This window comes from Strongylocentrotus purpuratus, unplaced genomic scaffold (assembly GCF_000002235.5).
Source record: "Strongylocentrotus purpuratus isolate Spur 01 unplaced genomic scaffold, Spur_5.0 spur5_scaffold_5, whole genome shotgun sequence".
Lineage (NCBI taxonomy): Eukaryota > Metazoa > Echinodermata > Echinoidea > Camarodonta > Strongylocentrotidae > Strongylocentrotus > Strongylocentrotus purpuratus.
In genome coordinates this window covers 33,576,448-33,597,790 of record NW_022145611.1, presented here as the reverse complement: position 1 = coordinate 33,597,790, position 21,343 = coordinate 33,576,448, and the positions used below count along the sequence as shown (strand labels likewise).

At 36.2% G+C, this 21,343-nt stretch overlaps 2 protein-coding genes across 4 annotated transcripts; one reads left to right on the top strand and one right to left on the bottom strand.

Annotated features, from left to right (window-relative positions):
* Positions 1-355: 355 nt before the first annotated feature.
* LOC577229 lies at positions 356-14,155 on the bottom strand. 3 transcript variants are annotated; one of them, XM_030998541.1, is made up of 20 exons: positions 14,008-14,149; positions 12,768-12,982; positions 12,228-12,413; positions 11,739-11,935; positions 10,772-10,883; positions 10,317-10,511; positions 9,616-9,816; positions 9,111-9,224; positions 8,412-8,609; positions 7,797-7,949; positions 7,271-7,473; positions 6,719-6,842; positions 6,330-6,533; positions 5,063-5,266; positions 4,558-4,674; positions 3,556-3,621; positions 2,364-2,505; positions 1,564-1,838; positions 1,096-1,232; positions 356-736 (listed from the first exon to the last, which is right to left on the bottom strand). In XM_030998541.1, the coding sequence occupies exons 2-20, from the start codon at positions 12,931-12,933 to the stop codon at positions 464-466; spliced, it is 3,267 nt and encodes a 1,088-aa protein (XP_030854401.1). In that variant the 5' UTR covers positions 12,934-12,982; positions 14,008-14,149; the 3' UTR covers positions 356-463. The 3 variants fall into 3 exon arrangements, with proteins under 3 accessions (XP_030854401.1, XP_011672355.2, XP_782563.3); XM_011674053.2 differs by having other exon boundaries at positions 357-736; positions 14,029-14,155; XM_777470.5 differs by lacking the exon at positions 3,556-3,621 and having other exon boundaries at positions 357-736; positions 14,029-14,154.
* Positions 14,156-14,198: 43 nt separating this feature from the next.
* Positions 14,199-20,821, top strand: LOC577167 (mitochondrial import receptor subunit TOM20 homolog). The gene is made up of 5 exons (XM_777411.5): positions 14,199-14,412; positions 17,505-17,575; positions 19,061-19,142; positions 19,768-19,910; positions 20,683-20,821. Exons 1-5 carry the CDS (start codon positions 14,280-14,282, stop codon positions 20,749-20,751), a joined length of 498 nt encoding a protein of 165 aa, XP_782504.1. The 5' UTR covers positions 14,199-14,279; the 3' UTR covers positions 20,752-20,821.
* Positions 20,822-21,343: the final 522 nt, after the last annotated feature.

The window sequence follows — 21,343 nt, the reverse complement described above, 5'->3', positions numbered from 1 at the left end:
TAAATCAAATCATTGCATCTAGGTTTCAATCCTTAAAATAAAAGACGGCAAACTCAAGGATAATCAACATGTCTAACCCAATTTGAGTACTGCCAAACACAATTCAAGAATATCAACAGGGACGTAGGAGAAAATGGATAGAATTTCTAGGCCCTGTCTTACAAAGAGCTACGATTGATCCAAATCAAACGCAAGTCCTCCAATCAATTGTAAGTTGCAATCTCCTATCTCTTATGAACAAAGTTACGATCGATATCAACTCTTTGTAATACAGGGCCCAGAATAATAATAATGATAATAATAATAGCCTAATAGTCCACTCCAAATTTTATTAAACCGAAACGGAAATTCTTTTTGCCCAATTGATCGTGAGCCCGACAGCCACCGAGCAGCCCCAGATCGACGTTGCTCTATCCCTTATTGTTGAACGCCAAACAAGGTAGCAACAACTGTTTTGAATCTTTTAGAGTATAATACAAGTCTTTGACTGATTGACACGCCCTCCATGACTGGAATGTGGTCTCCTAGGCCCGTCATCAAACGTCTTCTTTGGTTCCTTGAGAGAGGTGAAAGAGAATGACCTTCCCCCTCCTCCAGTAGCCCCACGGTCACCCCCACCATTGGTCTCTGGGAAGTCATCGCTACCTATCGACTGCAACTTATGACGATCAGCATCGGCTATGGCTTTCTTGAGAGCATTAGGATCACTGCTCTCGTTGATCGTCTTGTTTCCTTTCTGATGGGGCACAAAAGTGAAAGAGAGAGAGAGATATCATGAAATATTATTTCTGCCAATTACAGTAAGATAATATTTTGTTTACTTTTATCAGTAGCTTTATGAACTAATACCATGATGCTCATTTCTGTAGGGTTTTATGCATCCTCAACCATACAAAATATGCATGATTAAACTAATATCAACCAAGAGAACATAGAAAACAGGTACATTTTGTATCCATACACCAACTGATTGATGATCACTATGCTTGAAACCATTGAATGTGCTTCCCACCAAGTCAATACATCTTTATGCAAAATTCAGCAACAATAATATTTGTTGATATGTCAGAGAAAGGTCATGTTAAAGCTTCTCACCTGAGCATCTGAATAGAGCATCTTGGCTCCCTTTCCTTCAACAACCCGGATCTCTTTACCATTGTAGCCTTTGTCCTTGAGATTCAATGTCTTCTCTTCAATCTGTTCTATGGCCCAGTCAAAGTCTCCGCTCGTCTCTGTAAAAATAATCAAATGAAATTGTGTTTGAATTACATGTAGGCTTAAGGTAAAGTTTAGTGCATGAAACAAAAAGGAAAATTTGAATGAAGCTTGTTGAAAATAACTAGACTAAAGAGATTGGAACTATAAAATCAAAGAATAGCAGTGAATAAATAGAAAGACAAAAATATTCTTATATTATTTAGAGGAAAAAATGTGCCTGATATTTTGACCATGATATCTGATGAATGTTTCAAAATATCTGAAAATTTTGCCAAATTGAGGCCATCACTTGATACTGTCTATGCTCGAAATTGAGCCACAATGTCCAATCCTCAAATGACTCACCAATCTTATGCATGACAAGTTTCTGCCACTCCTTTTGAAGGCTGCCCTCTGGAGGCCATTTGACTGATTCCAGTATGAAGGGTAACACTGGTTTGGATCTCTTCTGGGCTAGGTCCAGGACTTTGCCCATGTGTTTGGTCTGACTTATCTCTGGACCCATACAGCAGACCACCGACGTGCAGGAGGAGACGTGATCGTCGATCAGACTGGTGATGTCAGAGCTGTTGAGCTTGTCTTCAGGAAGGAGTCTTGTTACAAGCCCCTTTGTGTCTAGTCTGTACAAGACAAATAACAAGAAATCAAACAGAAATGCCTAAATTATTTTTACTCTCTGTGCATCAAATTCATACAAATGTTGTTCAAACAATAGTGAAATCTTTTTTTTTCCACAAAGAGTAACAGATGTTGACAAATTTATGACTAAAAAATAAGAGAAATTGGAATGAAACAAGTAAAGCATATTTATGTGAACTAAGGCACTATATCGGAGTAATAAATAACCAAATCTATGTAAATCTTTGAAGTCATGAGGACATTTCCAAATCGTGTCAAGGCTATGCAATGCCATGGCCAATCACAAATTAGGACCCTCTTCAAGCACTGAGTATACTGAAAGGAAGAAACATGTTTTATCTGGTGCGTCAAAAAGGCTAACTGCTCTGCAAATATAAACAAGAACACAATTAACTAGCTATGAAATAACATTGATAATACAATACCAATTTAAACCGATCTAAGTGAAACACTGTCATGGATAGCTGGATTGTTTGGATGATTGATGATGAGAGGATACTACATACCTGGCTTGTATATGAGTAGCTTCATTGTATCTCTCTGAATCACAGTGAATATAGACAGTGTTTCTCTTCAGATGATTGTCAGGTCGCTTACATGGAGTTGCAGGTCTAGCTCGTCTATCAGCTGATGTCTGCTTGTACTGACCTGTAAACAAATTTTAAAAAATACATGTACATTTGATGTATCATAGGGCAGAAAGTTCTTTGGAATTATTTGAAAAAGATAAATTCTTAAAGGCCTTAGAGAAGCTTTTTTACTTATTCTCAAAGTAATCATGTCCTGCATAACTGAAGACATTGAATTTGCCACTTTAAAAAAAAAATTCAGAACCACCTTTAAAGTATGCTGCTTCAATATTCTTTTTGTAAGTTCAATGAAAATCTATTTCACCTTACTAACCTTAATGATAATAATATCACAAATGTGCAAATACTTTTGGTGTACACATACATCACTGGAATAATGTTCAAACTTCCTGGAAAAAAAATTACATTTAATATGTCCTTATATAGAATACATCCATACTGTAACACACTAGGCCTTTATTCATGAGATAAATTAGTGGGGAAAAAGACGGAAAAAGGTGTTTTATTGAGAGAAATTCTATGGTACACAAATTTAATTGAGTACCGTACGTAGGAAATGTGAGTAAAACAGAAGAATTGATTTGACAAAGAAAAACTTTTAATTGAATAGTCCATATTAAACTTGTCTATATCTAAGATCAAACCAATAAAGATTAAATATAATAAAATATCTAACATGATTAGTGAATTGTTTAGAAAGTCAAATGAAAGGACTGGCTTCTACTATCTACATGCCTATGTACTTTTTGATCAACTGTGATTATTTTATACGGTTTACACTTATCCTCATATACAAATGCCCTTTAAAAACAGAAATAACCTTACAGTCATTTATCTATTGAAAATTACATTTAAATCCATTAATTTCATTAATCAATCATAAACTAGATTCCAGAATCCATCTTCAAAATCAGCAATTTATTTCCTTTTTTCCCACAAAAGAACATGCAGTTAGTGAGAGCTTGATTAGAGTAATGAAGAAGAGAGGTTAATCCTCTTTGAAAGATTTATATCCCAATTTTTCACAACTTTCAGTTTGGACTTGAATAAAGCTTCTTGCAGAACCCAATCCTATCATTTGGCCTTCCATTGATTGGTTTCAACGTACCTCGGCGAAACTTTTGTTTTGAGGGCAAGATAGTGCGCATGAGGTATGGAAGATATAGCACAAATTCTGTGAATGTAAAACACAAAATAATACACCTTGTGTCACTGACTACATTTGATGTTTTATAACCTTGATGTTGTAACTAAAATACTATTAACCTTCATAATATGTTACTGATTCTAGTCAACACAATATATTAAAATGTTTTTTTTAGAAAAAATGACCCATATCCTTAACTTCTACCCTGCATGAACCTAAAACTATAGTACCTAACCCTAACCATGACTCTAGCTCTAAACCTTATATAAAACCAAACTGCAACCAGTACAAGTACTCCTATCTTTGATAAAATATGACAAACGTCATGACGGGAAACCGTCCCGTACATACATACACACACAGCTTTTAATAAAAAAATTGTTCTGAAACATTTCATCACATACACCATAAAATATGGACCCTAAATATGTGACGACTTGATAAGGAAGGCATTTTGGAACAAACCGTATGATGTAATTCTCTAAACTAATTCAAAGAGGAGGACAAATCTGTGCATTCATGAGAGGAAGTAAAGTGTAAGGCAGGGGAAAGAACTTGCTAAGAATGTTTTAATTGTTAGTAAAAATAGAAAGATTTCATTTGATAACTTAATAATAATAATTCTGCTTTCTATATAGTGCTTAATACATCTATGATGTCTCTAAGCACTTTACAGATATATAATTACCCCAGTAATTGGATGCAATACTTGCCCGCACACAATGTGTGCACAATCTCCACTCCCTGGGGAGCATTCCAGCCAGGCGTTACTTGACCCTCAAACTGTTTGACCAACAATGACGGTCGCATCCTACCGGGTACCATTTACCACCATAGTTGTTGAATGGCGAATAAATGACATTGCATGGAAGTTTAACTGACATCTTTGATGACATCATCGATGAAAACTGTAATCAAGCTGATAGGACATGCAAGACATGAGCATTTAGATGGTAAACTCACCGGCAGCTTTACGTTGTTTATCAACCTCCATCTTGAAGGCGTCGGCTTCTTCATACCAACTCAACATGTCAGGGAATCGAGGTGGAGTCTGGTCGATCAGCAAGGAAGCTTCTTCCCCTACAAACACCAAGAAATGAGAAATACATGTTATAAATCTTCTCTCTACGGGGTTCAATCTGACTTGCTTATCTGATGTAATGCAATGTAGAATTGGTGTAGATGTAGCACAAACTGTTTACTTCAAAGATTTGAGCTCTACATCATATGATCTTGTTAAAACACTGTAAGACAAAGCCAGATGGTCCTTTAAAATGAACGAATCATAAATCTCTTTCAATAGCCTGCCAGTATTCAGTCAGACTCAAGATTTCTGACAAGTAACTTCTTGGTTGTTGAGTCTTGATTACTTTACAGTAAGGTTTAATTGATGGACCCACACAGGTCTGCTTGAGAATGTTTTATCAAAGAAACTACTCTGTCTGCATCCCTGCTAGATGCTACTCACCATATCTGTAGAGGGTTACAACTGGATAGAGACCACCACCGGGTTGCTCCATAGGTTTGTGATAGACGATCTCTCCATTGATGCAGCAATACACAATAACAATCTGTCTGGTTAGATCACTAGGAATGTTCTTAGAAGAGGCTGGGTACATCAAGCCCCAACCAATCCGGTCACCACTTGCTATGAATCTCTTCACTGGGAGCACTGAATAGGGGGAGAGGAGGACAAAGATTCCCATTCTCAATTTCCATATTTTAACTCTTTAAAGCTTATCTGTACTAGATTATAGGAGGGATTAGACCACCTTGCAAGATCACCGGACAGGTGGTTAACTCATCAACTCAGCTCTCAATTAACATAAGAAAAAGAGGATAATGGGAGACCAATATAGTCACCGATTAGGCATTGTTTTCTATATAGAGGGAGCAAGTAGCTACAAGTAGTGCAGTGTGGCTTTAAAAGTTTATCAAAATATGTAAGACTTCTCCCATGGCTCTGATTAATGGGGGATTCACTAACCGTAAATCTCCGTGTATAAGGCGCACCTGTGTATAAGGCGCACCCCTATTTTGGGGGCAAAAAAAAAAAAAAAAAAAAAAAAAAAAAAAAAAAATCGTTTTTTGTTTTGTTGTTGTTGTTGTTTTGTTGCCGAAAACCCATGCGGGGAAGGACCTTCATTTTACATCGAGGTACAGTAGAAGTTGTGAACTTGTCACAAGTAATAGTAACAACAGTCTAAGGCTTCATGATACCAAGTGTCCCACACCAGCCTCTTCACATCACCTAGCAGAAGCACTGTGTTCTATGCCAAACATCAATAGTCATGCATGATATGAATAGCATCCTCTATCTTTCTAATAATGGAGTACCTAGGATAGAACCTTGTGGTACACCATTTGTTATAGAAAACATAGAAAACATATGCGACATTGCCAGGCATAGCGCCATAAATCGAAACTAAAAAAAAAAAAAAAAAAAAACTTTTTTTTTCTGTACCTGTGTATAAGACGCACCCCCGACTTTCAAATTTTTTCGGCGGCAAAAAAGTGTGCCTTATACACGGAGATTTACGGTATAAAGAGACAAAGTCCATGGTATCATGTCCCATACGTTATGACTACAGCCCCATTTTACTGCTTGGATAAGACCAAATATCAAGGAAACTGGTATTTTTAATTATGCTTCAATGATACTTGGCCGTTTATGGAAATGACCAAAAACCTTGGCCATGCCCAATAACATTGGATACACAAGCCTTTCAACTTACTTTCATGTTTGAGGTAGTCCATGTAGCCAATGGAGTTGGTGTGACAGTAGTAGCGGGTATCTCTTGCTTCTTTGTTATTGATGATATGTTTGTACTTGGAGGGTCTCATGCAGTTAGTCAGTCCAATGGAAGGAGCCTTTAATACCTTCTGAGAGTCAGTAGAAAGCTTCTTGCAGTTTATCTGTACTTCATAGTAACTCCATGCTGTCAAAAACCAAAAACCCAAACAAAATGATATCTGTCTTCTTTTCCACAACATTTTCAGGCATTCATAAAATCACAAAGCAGTGCTTAAAAAAACAAATACTTCCAACTTCAAACATAATTTTCCACAAGATTTTGGACATGACATATTTGTTTTAATTGGAAATACTCAATGATTGACATACCATGACACAGTGGTTGAGGTGAAACAAGTATGCTGCTTTTAAGCTCCCGAGTTTTCTTCTCACAGCACAGTCTACTTCCATTCATCAAGATGCCAGGACTTTTCAGCCAGTTCTCAAAGTTGTCCTGCAAAAAAAGATTAAAAAGTCATATATTAAAATTTCACATTCAGGACTCTTTTATGTGGTTTACAAAACTGTTAACATTAATACACCGGTTTTCTCTTATCTTGTTCTTTTCCCAAGTGCACACAAACACAGCAGCAGTGTCAATACAAGCATTGTATTATTGGTACGATAACCCCATTTTCAATTCTAATGGTCAAACAGACTTTTTGTATGTGATACATTATGGGTAATGCATTTGTACATGTCTCCCAATAATAACAATATCTGTTCCACAATTAGAATTAAGAAAAGTGATAGAAGTAAGTGATTTGACTACAAAACAGGAAGGGGTGTTCTCCATAAATATCATCACTTATCATGACTGTCAACTTTCTATGAAGGGTCAATTACCTTTAAAATTTTCCAATATGACCCCTAAGTACTGACCTTTGAGAAGGTAGGTGGTGGGTCAGGTCGTGCGGATGGCCACGTCACATGTACAGTTGCTGGTAGACCTCGAAATCCTAGACTAGGATAGATATCCTTGTTGCTTCCCTTGATAATGCTCTGACCCATCAAGCTTCCATTCTTGATGAACTGAACAACTTTAGTCAGGTCCAGGAACTGCACATTCACACCAATCACATCACCTACAACGAGAACGAGAAATGTGATTACAAATTACTAATTGAAGCGTTTTTTTGTTAAATCCCTGTACCGGTAATGTTAAATAGACTTCGTCAATCTTGACAAATGATAAAAGAATAGTAAGGAGAAGAAGTTGACAGTTCTTCCTCGTCATGACTAAAAATAATATCTTGCAAGTTCTGGTTTTATAGATTGTATGATCAGTGGCTTGACAGACATTAAAAACTAAAACACAAGACAAAAACATGATTTTCATTTTAAGTGAAACTCGGTTAATTAGAATGTGAAAGAGGATTTTCTTGTATTCTAAGAAGGAACTACAAACCTTTCTTGAATTTTTCAGCTGTAAAGTGTCCATCACTGCCCATGAGTATTTCACCTTGAGAAGCATAACCTGCCGAGTCTATGAGAGAACCAGGTATACTCCCACAACTCTGTCCTCCTCTGCTAACTCCTACACAAACTTTATTGCCATCATCTAAACAAATAGTAATCAAAGGTACAATCATATCAAGGCTTAGTCAAGACATGCACTAAATTCCTATTTGCTGTTTTATGTCAGCACTAGAACAAAATCAGGAAGTAAGGTCCGAGTTTCACATGAATTTGTTATCTAGACAAGCAAAACACAACATATGTTTATAAAGTGGTGAAAACAAATCTGAAAGAATGGTCATAATGCAATATATCTCCCTGACAGAACCTTACCTTTTCTTTCATAAAACAATAGGTTTAAGCTCATCTGCCAGACATAGCACTACAAACATGATTAAACTGTCTTCTTAATTATTAGGTACTCAATAATTACATCTGGCTCAACAGAAGGCAAATAGAGATAAAAGTGCTTTGAATATGAGCATGTAGGTACAGCCTAACAGGGTCACAATTCTTATTCACAATAATGTGCTTGAAGTCAAGTGGAAGAACTACTTTCACTTACCTAGTTCTTCTATCTTGATAGTGAAGTAAGGTTCTGAAGGTGTGATTGTCTTGAGTAGCTGTAGCAGCTTTCCATCATTGAGTTCAGAGTGGGGTTTGATAACATCACTCGTTGGGCAACCAACAGCTTCAGAGAAACGGAAGTAACCCTGGGTAACTCCTTCTTCATGCTTTCTATTCTCATCCCTTTCAACGGAAGCTGCAGATTGATTGGTCAGGAAAGAAAAAAACATGAAATACCCAACTTCTAATGATTGATGCCATGACTGACTGTCTGAACGCCTGACATACATGTACTTTTACTTTACATTGATCAGACTGTATGTATTTATAATTGTGTGGGTCAATATATATTATATCTCAAAGAAGGTTAAGATTTTTAAAAAGTCTCACCCCAAAAATATTTCCAAATATTTCAGATAATTTACACTTCTGTGGATAGCTCAATGTCTGTTTGATCAAATGACATTTAAACAAAAAATATGCTATGCTTGAGTGAGCAATTAGCTACTTAAATTGCATATTTTGACAAATAAATTTTTGGTGAAGAAAAAAAAAATCATTGTATCTTGTCTTTGAGTGAGTACGTTGATCAATAACAATATCAACGATACATTGATAACAGGCACTAATCTTTCTGGTAATTATTTTCTCATGTTGTAGGTTCTGGGCTATACATGTTAGATAGAAATTAGCTTACCCTCAAAACTTCCCAGTCCAGGGAAATCTAGTGCTCTCTTTGCTTTCGCTAACCAATCTGTCTTGTCTGGAAGCGCTGGTACAGAAGCAGTCATGTTCAATCTAACACTGGAACCTAAGAAAACAAACAATTTGACTTAGTATATAAGGTAATAACATGTAGGTATGTATGTGACAGCAAGAGCATAATTTGCAAATCTCAAATTTGCATTAAAAAGAATAAAAACAACATTTTGCTTTAACTTTAGACATGTGGTAAGAATACAGGGCATCTAAATAGGGAAACCAAAAAGATCTTTTCAACACAGTTGTGGTAGAAAAATTAAATTCAAATGATAGCAGTAGCAACAATCGAATGATCTTACAGGAACATAGAGCAATTCTAAAAGTTATTTTTCACTACTGATATTCAAGTGCTGTCAATATGATAACTCTAACATCCAAATGGATATAGCATTTGGTATTTTTAAAAAACTGTAATTTTCACTGGAATCCTTTTGACTCACCTTTACTGACAAATGCACATGTAGGGTAGAAACCTCCTGTAGACTGTGTAACATTACAATGATGTACAACAGATTGATTCCTGGTGAAGTACACTACCACCATCTGGGTAGCTGTCGTAGCTTTATCTGCTTCAAAAAGGAGAAGACCACACCCGATCCTATCTCCTGCTTTACACTTCCCAGTCTCGCCTAGGTTCTTCCCTGTTAACGAAACATCACAACATCAAATTTAACAGTACAGCATATGCAGTGTGGCGTTTCATTCTTGAGGTCTAGTTCTTCTGATACTTTTTTCATTGTTTAGAAATATCAAACCACTAAATGAGCAGTCAATTGTAGAGTACAGTTACTCAAGAATAAAAAACCTGGGTGAACCTTTTGATTATCTGCCCTATACATATTAACTCAGCTAAATTAATTACCATGTTTTTATGAATATCATTATTGGTTAATTCACAACTACCATAAAAAGAACGAAGAAAGCAATCTTCTATGAAAATTATCTATTTTTATAGAAACTACAAATGACATTAAACAAACGTCATTAGTAAAAAGTAAGCTTTCAACTGGTACACTGTAACTGGACAAAATTAAGCAGGACCAATTCAATTTCAACTGGACAAGATATAATTCAACTACTCGTACAAAACCAGTTCAAATTTAATTGGTCTACTTGAATTAATATCTGGTGTGAAATATACCTTTTGAAGCATGTCCACCATTGAGTATCTTTCCCTTAGCTGTATCATAAGCAATTGAATACTCTGATTTTCCAGGTAACCCTTCATGTCCTGACCAGGTTGATGACGTCAGTCCTATCAGCGGACCTTCTTGCTCCTCATCTGCTTCACATTCACCCATTGACTCTAGGCTCGTCTCAAAATACATACTAGAACCTGAAAATGAAAACATTTTTAGGAATAAACATTAATGTCAATTTAATGTACAATCTATTCAACAAGCAGACTATACAAGCAATATCGTGTGTTACTTTGAAAAAATTAACCAAAAAAATATACCGGTATGCATTTCACTTCCTTGATGGAACCCTGAATTTGATTTTAGCCCTGTTAGTAAGTAGCTTTTTGACCTATTTGACATACATGTATAATGAATTTGTAGGCCAAAAAGCCATCAGGAGGAGAGCTAAACTTACCCTCTTGGAATGCACATGGTGACTGGATGATTCCCTTCTTATCATCAGAGACACTGAGTTTATCACCCTCTACCTTCATGTTACTAGATGACATCCATTGATTCAGGTTAGTCTAGAAAAGATAAATACAATATCATCATATTTACTGAGTCATATCTGACAGGTGTCTTAGTACTTACAATTATGTAGCTAAATGGTTTCTCTTCGGTTTCTATAATTTTAGAAAAGGTACCCTTTCCACAATGCAAACATTTTCTTTCTGATTCTCTATTAAGTTACATACTGTAACAGAATTCTCCTAGCTCAATCTTTTTTCTTAATCATTTATCATAATCATATACAATATTGAGAATATCTAATGATTATTTTCAAAAGTTTTACGGGTCCTCAGAATAACTGATATTATACAACACCCACGTGGATCCTTGTCATTTGATTGGAGGATTGTTGGTCACATGATATTCAATAGATGTTATATTGCACAGGCGTGCATTTTTGGTTATATGCAGCGACTGCGTATCCCTACGTATCCCTGCGTGTATCTGACGCGAAGGCAATCTGAATGTAATCGAGAAGGCTCGACTACAACTTTAATTTATCTTTAATATAAGGAGCAAAGCATGATTCTTCAATGTTGTATAAAACAAATAATGTATGTTTTTCAATCGTTCAATAGTGTCAATATTTTCATTCATTGAAAGATTAATGTTAATTCTATTCAACTCGGCTGACGCCTCGTTTATTGAACTCATAACCATTCATTATTTGTATAAGTTGTATAATATAAAATGCACATTTTTTATTTCACATAATTTCACCAAAACATTCAAGAACGCCTTAAGTTAATACACTGTAGACTGATTGTATGTGGTTGGTTTGACTGAATGTTTCCCCCAACTAACATATTTAAATGATGAGGAGTGTATACACATAGCTGTGGGACAAACACCTTGAAGCCATTTCTTACCATGGATAACTGAGGTACAGTTGAACTAAGCCACTCCACCTGTAGCTCTGCTGGGCCCCACCAGGCATTGATTGTAGGATAGAGGTTCTCGGCTCGTATTGTAACCCACTGCCGACACTGGATCTTATCATTCTTCCAAACACAAACTAATGATTTATATGCAGTGAGTTGTTCTATGACAAGTGTTATCACGTCCCCTGTAAACAAGAAAATAAGACAAACAGATACGTTACTGAAAGACATGAATTTAGCATCAAACAAGGTCATAGTGTTATAACTTTGATATGCCTATAATATTGACTTTACTTTGTAATTTGAAAAGACTCTTGAGGGTTTTTATTAGCATGTACTGTATGTCATTGATAGTAAAACTCATACAATCAATTTGAATGAAAATCATTTGTACATATCTGACTTCATTCATATATGTCACTCTTATATAACATTGATAAAGGAAATTAAACAATAACAATAACATGAATGGCTTACCTTCACCAAAGCTAGAGGATTCGTTTCTTCTTCTCTCGTGATTAGGTGTTGATACAGCTCCATTATCACTATGGAACATGAGAGCATCCCGAGATCTGTCTGATGATTTCTGTTCTTCTTCATCATTATTTATCTCTTGAACAATTGGACTGGAACTAATTCCTATTCCAATTGATGCATCTTTGCCTGGAATGAGAACAAGTGATTATAAAGCAATGGACAACATTCTTTTTTACTCCATTTCACAATCCCATTATCTACAGACAAAGGTTTTTTTCCCTTTCACTAGGAAGCTGATTCATGTGATCAAAGTATATATTCTCCTTTATAATACACATTAAATTCTGAAAAAGGGGGCATTTACTTGATGTCTTCTCCCTCACAGATTTTTCATGAAAGATTATACTTTTCAACTAAATAAAATCTACAAGCAAACTCTATGATCTAGTGGATGCATGATCTAATTGTTCTTCTATTACTGACACTACATCAAGCAAATCTTTATTTCTCTTATACTTATTGTTCAGTTCTTACACTTACCTAATTGCACAATTTTAACCCTGAATGCTGGATGACTGTTGGAAAGTGGTGATCCATTATGCTGAGCATAAACAATGTGTTCCCAGCCGTCAAGTAAATCTTGTATTCTGATGATTGCTCCATCTTCTCCAACCTCTACCAAGTCACTGTGATGTATGGAGCTCATTCTACTTGCATATCATATACCAAACAGCAGGGAAACTTCATGAGAGTAGCTATAAAAATAGGAGAAATAATTACCATGGCAACTGAGATGAAACCATTCTTGTACATGATTATGTGGCAAACATGGATAATTTGAATCCACCTTTTTGAATATTTTTATGATAAATATTACTGACAGTCACATTATAATTATATTATAGTTACAGCCTTTACTAATACTAGGCTTTAGTGCAACTGGCCTGGACTCGGGCTGGAGTACTGCCTTACAGAGGCTCACTGGCAATAATTGCTAGTGAAACTAGGTGCGCTCTTGCGCATACATTACATCATTATTATGACTAGTCTACAGTAGGGGCGCTGGTCCGAGAATAAAGAGCGTCCGCATAAACGAGGATCGTCTTCTTAAACGTGGACAGACAGGTCCTAAAAAATAAGGATCGTCCGCATTTTCTCGGACGATTCTTATTTCCACTCCGCGCGTTGGCGATGCAAAAAAACAGATTCTGGGATGATGCTCCTTGATGCATTTCACATCTAGACTACTTTGTACCTAAGTTAGAGGTCTACAGAGACTTTATGTTATGAACAACAAATCCTCGGGAAGACGGGCAAAAGTAGACGGCCGGTGAACAGGGGGAATTAATTGATGCAGAATTCTTTTTTTGCATTGCCAGCGCACGGGTCGGGAACCTTATTTCATCCTAATTCTTTGTCCGTGCTTGCGAGGATATCCTCATCTTTATGCGAACGATCATCATTCTCCGACCAGCGCCCGCGGCCCTTTTTATATTTCTTGGACTTGGGCACAATAGTCAGACGGTTAACTGTTACTTCTTTGAAAACAAAGTACATTGCTTATGCACGGTTTCCCCATTATAGTTTCATACTCGTTTAGACATAGCTTATAAAACTAAAGTCTCAGATCTCATCATCCATCACTGACTGCCAGGCCAGCCACTAGCTGCACAGTGCAGTGCAGCGCAGTGCAGTGCAGTACTGTCTGCAACAAGCGAGCGCGAGCGATGAGTAAATCATGTCGAGATGGATTTTAGAGAGTTTTAGAGGCAATACTTACAAATTTGAAAAATTCTCTTACCAGAAAACACAAAATTGTTCGAAGAATATATCCTTTCATCAGTTCTGAGATAGTTTAAACCATTTTCAAATGATTAACAGTTTTGTAACACCAAAATGTGGCAAAAGGATTGCTGATTCACCGACTTCGTTTACAATGTTGCTATGACCCCAAGGGTTGCCACGCATGCGCAGTGTGTACCTTGTAGGTCATTTCGCGAATTTCGTCGGCCTGAAAATTGTCCAAAAACAAGCTGAAGGACAAGTAAAAATATGTTTCAAATAATATCTAGAACTACTGCAGGTGTTGTGGCTGGTGTAGCCGGTACTCTATTTATTGGGTACTGTATTTATTTCGATAGGAAGAGAAGGAGTGACCCATTGTTCCGTCAAAAACTTAAAGAACGTAAGTGGATCCGTGAGATAAAAAATATATTTCCACGTGTGGTATGGAGATGATATGTGATGGTGTTTCTGGTCAGTCATGTAATTTGGCCGTTGATTCCGGTCATACATACCAGTGACTAGTAGTGTAGCTATTCATTTATTTCCATGATTGTGGGTTGATTTTAGGCGTTTGACACTTTGATGGCATCTTAATGGCATTATTGTGAAATAGGGTAGGGGTCTAACTGTAATGTTAGGCCTAGACTCTAGACAGTTTCTGCCCAAATTTGTTCAAACTTCCAGAACTAACATCTTAGATTCGTTAGTAGCCTAGTAGATCTAGACTAGGTCTAGATCTAGATCTAACTGTTACTGTTAGGATGTTCTGGAAGTTTGAACAAATTAGGGCAGAAACTCATATAACATAGTCTAGATCTAGAGGGTTTGACTGAAATATCATTTTGGTATAAAAAAAAACAGAAAATAGCAAGCTTGCTCATTGCACAAATATCTTATGAACGTTTTGCGCAGGCGCTTAGATCTATAAAGTTAGCGTAAGCTTAAGTTAAAGCTCCAACACCAGCGCCGCAGGTGTTGGAGCTTCCTGGAGTTAAAGTTCTATGTGCTTAGCCTAGATCTAGTTAAGGACAAGGAAAGTTTGGGGCCATTCCATGGTAACTCGCGTTACACTTAATGGGTACATTGACACGATAATGTGCCTATATCTTTAGAACTGCTAGGATCTACAAGATACTTTTTTCAAACATGGACAGGGTAGATATAGAACAACTGAATGAAACAAAAAAGAAAATTGAAGAACAAACATTTTTAGATTCTTGGATTATTGAATTTCGGTAACTCGCGTTACAAAAAAAGGACATGGTCAATTCTACGAGACCCTCTTTTCTCCTCATACTAGACTATCTTGACAAAATCTTTCCTACTTTAATTTGATAGTAGGTTGTGACTTACTAGTATAAGATCACAATATTAAAGATAAGAAACAATGGACTAGTAAAATGCAGGAAGCAAATATGTCGGTAACTCACGTTACGGTAACTCGCGTTACATTTTGTCCGGAGGCCATTTTCACCCCTATGTAATAGATTAAATATCACAGGACCCCTTAGAATATGGAAATATATTCATCTTTTTCCATTTAGCAAAATTTTCAGGAAAAAATATTACAAGAATCCTGTGTAATCTGCAATAAATTGTTTTTTTTTCAGCTACAGTCCCACATGTACGTTTTTGATGATAGTTTGAGATCTTAGGAAATCAACAAAAATGAAAAAAAAATTGTATTGAATTTGAAAGGCCCTAATGTTTTATGAACATCCATGGCATAAGGTTAGTGATAAATCAAAGAATTAACATAAGAGGTACATTTCTTTTTTTGATGTCATGTCCTTCTTCTCATGGAATGGCCCTTTGGGGAAATGTTAAAAATTGGAGACTAGTAATTCTTGAATTGTTTAATATAATTTGGATGCCCATGTGGAGGTAGACTACAACTGCAGAGCTACCAAGTATCACGCATTAGGCGTGACATCACGCATTTCGAGGGCCTGAAAATGCTCTTATGCACGACGCGCGCGCTAGATTTTGAAAAAACTACCCTCGCACGAGCAATCGCGCTACAAATCGTGAAAATGTCATGCATTGCTGATCTTTGAACTTGGCGTCTCTGTAACTGTATAGACTCTAGATCTAGATCTAAGTAATATAGCCCCTCCATTACCAAACAGGAATACAAAATAAGTCTTCTGAATATATTCGCTTAATATTCAGAATACAAAATAAGTGGTATTTTAGTGGTTGCATGTATTCCTCCAAGTTGAGTACTAAAAATCTTATTGTCAGAACCACTAAAATCAATTTAAGTATTCAAATTGTTGTGCTTCGAATACTAAATCCATTTAAAGGAATTTTAGTCTTCGATTATTAGTATTCTGAGTGTACTAGTATTCAAAACTGGTTGGTTTGAATACTAGTAGAATTGAGTCTTTGATTATAAGTATTCCTCCAAATTGAATACTAAAGATCTGATTGTCATAACCACTAAAATCAATTTAAGTATTCAAATTGTTGTGGTTTGAATACTGAAATCCATACAAAGGAATTTTAGTCTTCGATTATTAGTATTCTGAATGTACAAACGTTTTCCATGAAAATACTAGTATTCAAAACCAGTTGGTTTGAATACTAGTAGAATTGAGTCTTTGATTATTAGTATTCCTCCAATTTGAATACTAAAAATCTGATGTTTGTTGTGGTACTATATTAACAACACCAATAGTTCATTGATGTGCGTAATGAGGCTGTGATTGGCGGAGGAATACCAGAATAAAGCACTTCCAAGATGGCCACTTATACATGAACATTGTCTCCAGCAATGATCTCTTATTGATCTGTACATCTGATCATTCAACATGGAGGCAGTGGTCAAAAGGATTGCCATTTTTATTACTATTAAACTGCAAATAACATTGAGCCAGCAAAAATCTTGCATGACCTTGGGAAGATGATTTAAGCGACGTTTTTGAACTGCCGACAATCACAGCCAACACTTCTGCTTTCGAACAAAAATTGAATAATAAAAATTTACTGGTGCTCCCGCCAAATTTCAAATATTCAAATATTCAAATATTTCAAATAGCGCACAAGGCCATTCCATGGTATAGCTGCGACCATGAAAATCTCTGAATATGCAGCTTTGATCTTATAGGTCCAAAGTCAACTCTGAAGCTCATTTGGAGGCGTTTTTTCTAACCGTGTTTGGGGGTATGCCATATTGCCTATTGGCCCTAGTTCACAAGTGTCAGTGAAATGAAGTGAAAAATGAAATGAAATTAAATTATTTTTGAGACAGTTCTGTTTTAAAATTATAATAAATATTGACTGTATAAAAATTTACTATCCCTGGATCCGAAGACCAGTTATAATTTTTTTAAAGAACCATGCTCGTGAACCTTTGCTCATGTTGGGCATTTGCTGTAGAAATGTAGAATGATCTCTCTTACAGGATTTATTGTCTAAATAGCTGATAAGTTGTAGTATTGAAAAATAATATATATCATATATACATGAATTTGGTATTTTCTTTTGCAGGAAGAAAGTTAAGAGGGGAGACATGTTCAAAGCCAGGTAGTGGAAGTTCAGGAGGAGGACAAAAACTAGAGGTACTATATCTGTATGCTGCTTACTTGATTTGCAATAAGGGTTGTTGTTTTGTGGAAGTTTAATTCTTGCTGATTAGACTGATTGTGTTCTTGATTGAATTCCTATTCCTTTGTTGCTAAAGGGTTGGCAACTTTTTTTTCTTATTGGGGGAGGTGTTTAATTTTTTTTTTTTTCTCAATATTTTTCACTTTCTTTCCCCCCCCCCTTCTTTTATCTCCTTCAGCAGGGCATGGATCCCTTTTTTATGCCTCCGCCACCGAAGGTGGTGCCGGAGGCATCATGTTTTCGGGTTGTCCGTCCGTACGTCCGTCCCGTTTGACCGTTATCACAATATCTCAAGAACCATTTGAGATTTAAACTTCAAACTTAAGGATAGTATGTATCACTATAGGAAAACAATCTGATTACATTTTGGAGCACGTAGGTCAAAGGTCAAGGGTCATAGAGGTCAACTTATGAAATTCCATACATTGAGATTGTTATCATGATATCTCAAGAACCACTGGAGATGTAAAAACTTCAAACTTAAGGATAGTATGTATCACCATAGGAAGACGATCTGATTAGATTTTGGAGCACGTAGGTCAAAGGTCAAGGGTCACAGAGGTCAACTTATGAAATTCCATACATTGAGATTGTTATCATAATATCTCAAGAACCACTGGAGATTTAAACTTCAAACTTAATGATAGTGTGTATCACCATAGGAAGACAATCTGATTAGATTTTGGAGCACGTAGGTCAAAGGTCAAGGGTCACAGAGGTCAACTTATGAAATTCCATACATTGAGATCGTTATCGCGATATCTCAAGAACCACTGGAGAATTTTCACTTCAAACTTAATGATAGTATGTATCACCATATCATAATATCTCAAGAACCACTGGAGATTTAAACTTCAAACTTAATGATAGTGTGTATCACCATAGGAAGACAATCTGATTAGATTTTGGAGCACGTAGGTCAAAGGTCAAGGGTCACAGAGGTCAACTTATGAAATTCCATACATTGAGATTGTTATCATGATATCTCAAGAACCACTGGAGATTTAAACTCCAAACTTGTTTAAATTGCTCTATGGCGGAGGCATCATTTTCGACTGCGCGCAGTCAAAATTCCATCCAGTTTATTATGTGTATGTGTAGACGTGACTCAGTGTTGAACCAAGGTCCGCCGAGTCAGTTTCTAGGCAAAATACAGACCAACTCACATCTCCATGTTAAGATTCTGCATACTGTATATTATATACGGTTGATAGCAATTATTTTGAATAAACCTCACTTTGAATTCCATGAGCTGTTTTGCAAGGTGAACAAGATAGTTAAATATGTTGAGATTCTGAAACTTCAAAAGGCATTGTGGGATTGATGATCATTAAGTATTTTATGTTATGTCATTTTTTCTTATGTTGTACCTATATTTTATATGTTAAAATAGAATTTAAGAAGAAATCAAGCTTACAAAAGATTTGTTTGTTTGTTAGATTCCAGATCTGAAGGATGCTGAAGCTGTTCAGAGGTTCTTCTTACAACAGGTACAACGTGGAGAGGAGTTACTTGCATCAGGTTAGTGAGTCATATCAAGATTCCATCAAGATTCCATCTACTCCATTGGATTTTTATGATATTTGTTGTTGTTGTTGTGTTATCATTGTCATTATCATCATCTATTGTTAAAATTTGAAAAGAGTTTCATTCTTCCAATTATTTGTGTTTATGAACCCCCAAAGAAGTCTCAAAGACACTAAGACAGGAAGCATAGTGCAACCATGATCTTACAAGTTCCCCCCCCCCCCCCCATTGGCAATCTGGAATTAGGAAGAATATAAAATGGGGAAAGTGCTGATCAAGAGCATAGTACATTACAATACTTGCTTATTCTATTATACAGATTGTGAACAATGGGCTATTGAAAATCACCATATGCTACTGACAGTGAGGGAAATTATGTAAAGAAGTTACTCACAAAATCTGTGCTTTATTCATGTGTACAGCCTAGGCAATAAGTGAAAAAGTTATAGCAAATACCTAATTTGATAATGACAACACAGGCAGTTTTATTGATTTGATTGGTGTATCCTATTGGACACTATTTAAAGGGGAAGTTTTGCATTAGTCATGTACCTTTTTCAGAATTCTTATGTACTAGATCTTAAACCATTATGAGATTACCTTTGATTCTTTCATGTAGGTGATTTTGAAAATGGAGTTGAGCATCTGAGTAATGCTGTAGCTGTATGTGGCCAACCTCAGCAGTTATTACAAGTTCTTCATCAGACTCTACCTGCACCAGTCTTCCAACTCCTGGTTCAGAAACTGCCTCAAACAAGCAAGGTATGGTTTACTCTACCAAGCTTATTTCCTGTATAGACAAAGATGTCTATACTTTGCTTTTTTTCCTTCCTCTGTTTTCTCTCTTTCTAAAATATTTTTTAGTGCCCCCCCCCCCCACGAATTTCTTTCAAATTGTGTATAAAGTGGTTCTTGGTACAATGTACACATTTACACTTTTGGGCAATGCTGCCCTCATTGTTCATATGTCTTTTATTCACTCTAACTGCCACATTTCTTGACGGATTTCTTTCAAATGTTGTATGGAGGTGTGTCTTAATAAAATGTACACATCTTTAGTTATGGTGATGCTGCCACCTACGTTCGTTCCGTCTGTTATAGGGTCAAAGGTCATATTTTGGTGGCTGTCTATTATGCGCTCTAAATGCCACATTTCTTGACAGATTTCTTTAAAATTTTCTATAGAGATGCATTATACTCTAATCTACACACATATTGCTTTGGTGATGCTGCCCCTAGTCTTCACAACAGTTCGGGCCACTAGTAGCAATCTCTACGTCATCCTTTTTGTTTCAGGGAGGGGAGAGGTGATCTTTGTCCCTTCTTCAAACATAAGGTTGACATGAAAATCGCTGCCAGTGCCAGGGGATACATTTGCATGGGGCAGTAATGGAGATTGCGGTATTTCTAGTTTACTTCCAAAACTGACACTGTCACACACCTTTCAGATTCAAACACAAATACTTTATGTAGAACCATTAATTTAATGGCAGCTACATTTAATTTTCATTCTTTATTTGTTTTCTTCTCACAGAAAATTGCTGCTTTGAGTGAAGCAAGGAGTTCAGGGGCTACAATTCAGGAAATAGACGATTTGGAATGAATTTCAATTACTACTGGAAATCGAGAGTGGTAAACATGGGCATAAAACCACTAGACTGTTGCTAAATAAATTCCATTTGGAGCTGCATAATGGCCAGTTATAACTGTGATGAGGAAATCTCTTTTCTACCCTTCAGGCAGATCTAGCACTGATTCAGCCTGATATATGTTAAAGATGGAACGTGTATCAAATGAGGTAGAAATGATAACAACAAACAAAGACGATCATTGATTTATTATGGTCAGGAGTCTTTTGATTTTTGCTTTTGATTTATGTTATGTTGTCCTTGTTGTTCAAACTGATAGTTTGGAACGGTGACTTACTATTGTAATCTTAAAGGTACTATGTCCCATTTGCAGGCCAAAAAAATGAAAAAGTTAAATTCCAACTGCATTTGAAAGATAATACTAATTTAGAACTTCCCTAAAGAAGGTGGGGCTTGAAAATGTCTTCAAGTGGGAAAATAACGACTATTAGTTGTCAAATTGACTTTAGGGCTATAGAGCCCAAAAGTAATAGTCTTGATTTTTAGACAATTGTACCGAATGGTCAAACGTTTTATGCTGCGCAAAGATTCAATCAATTTAATCTT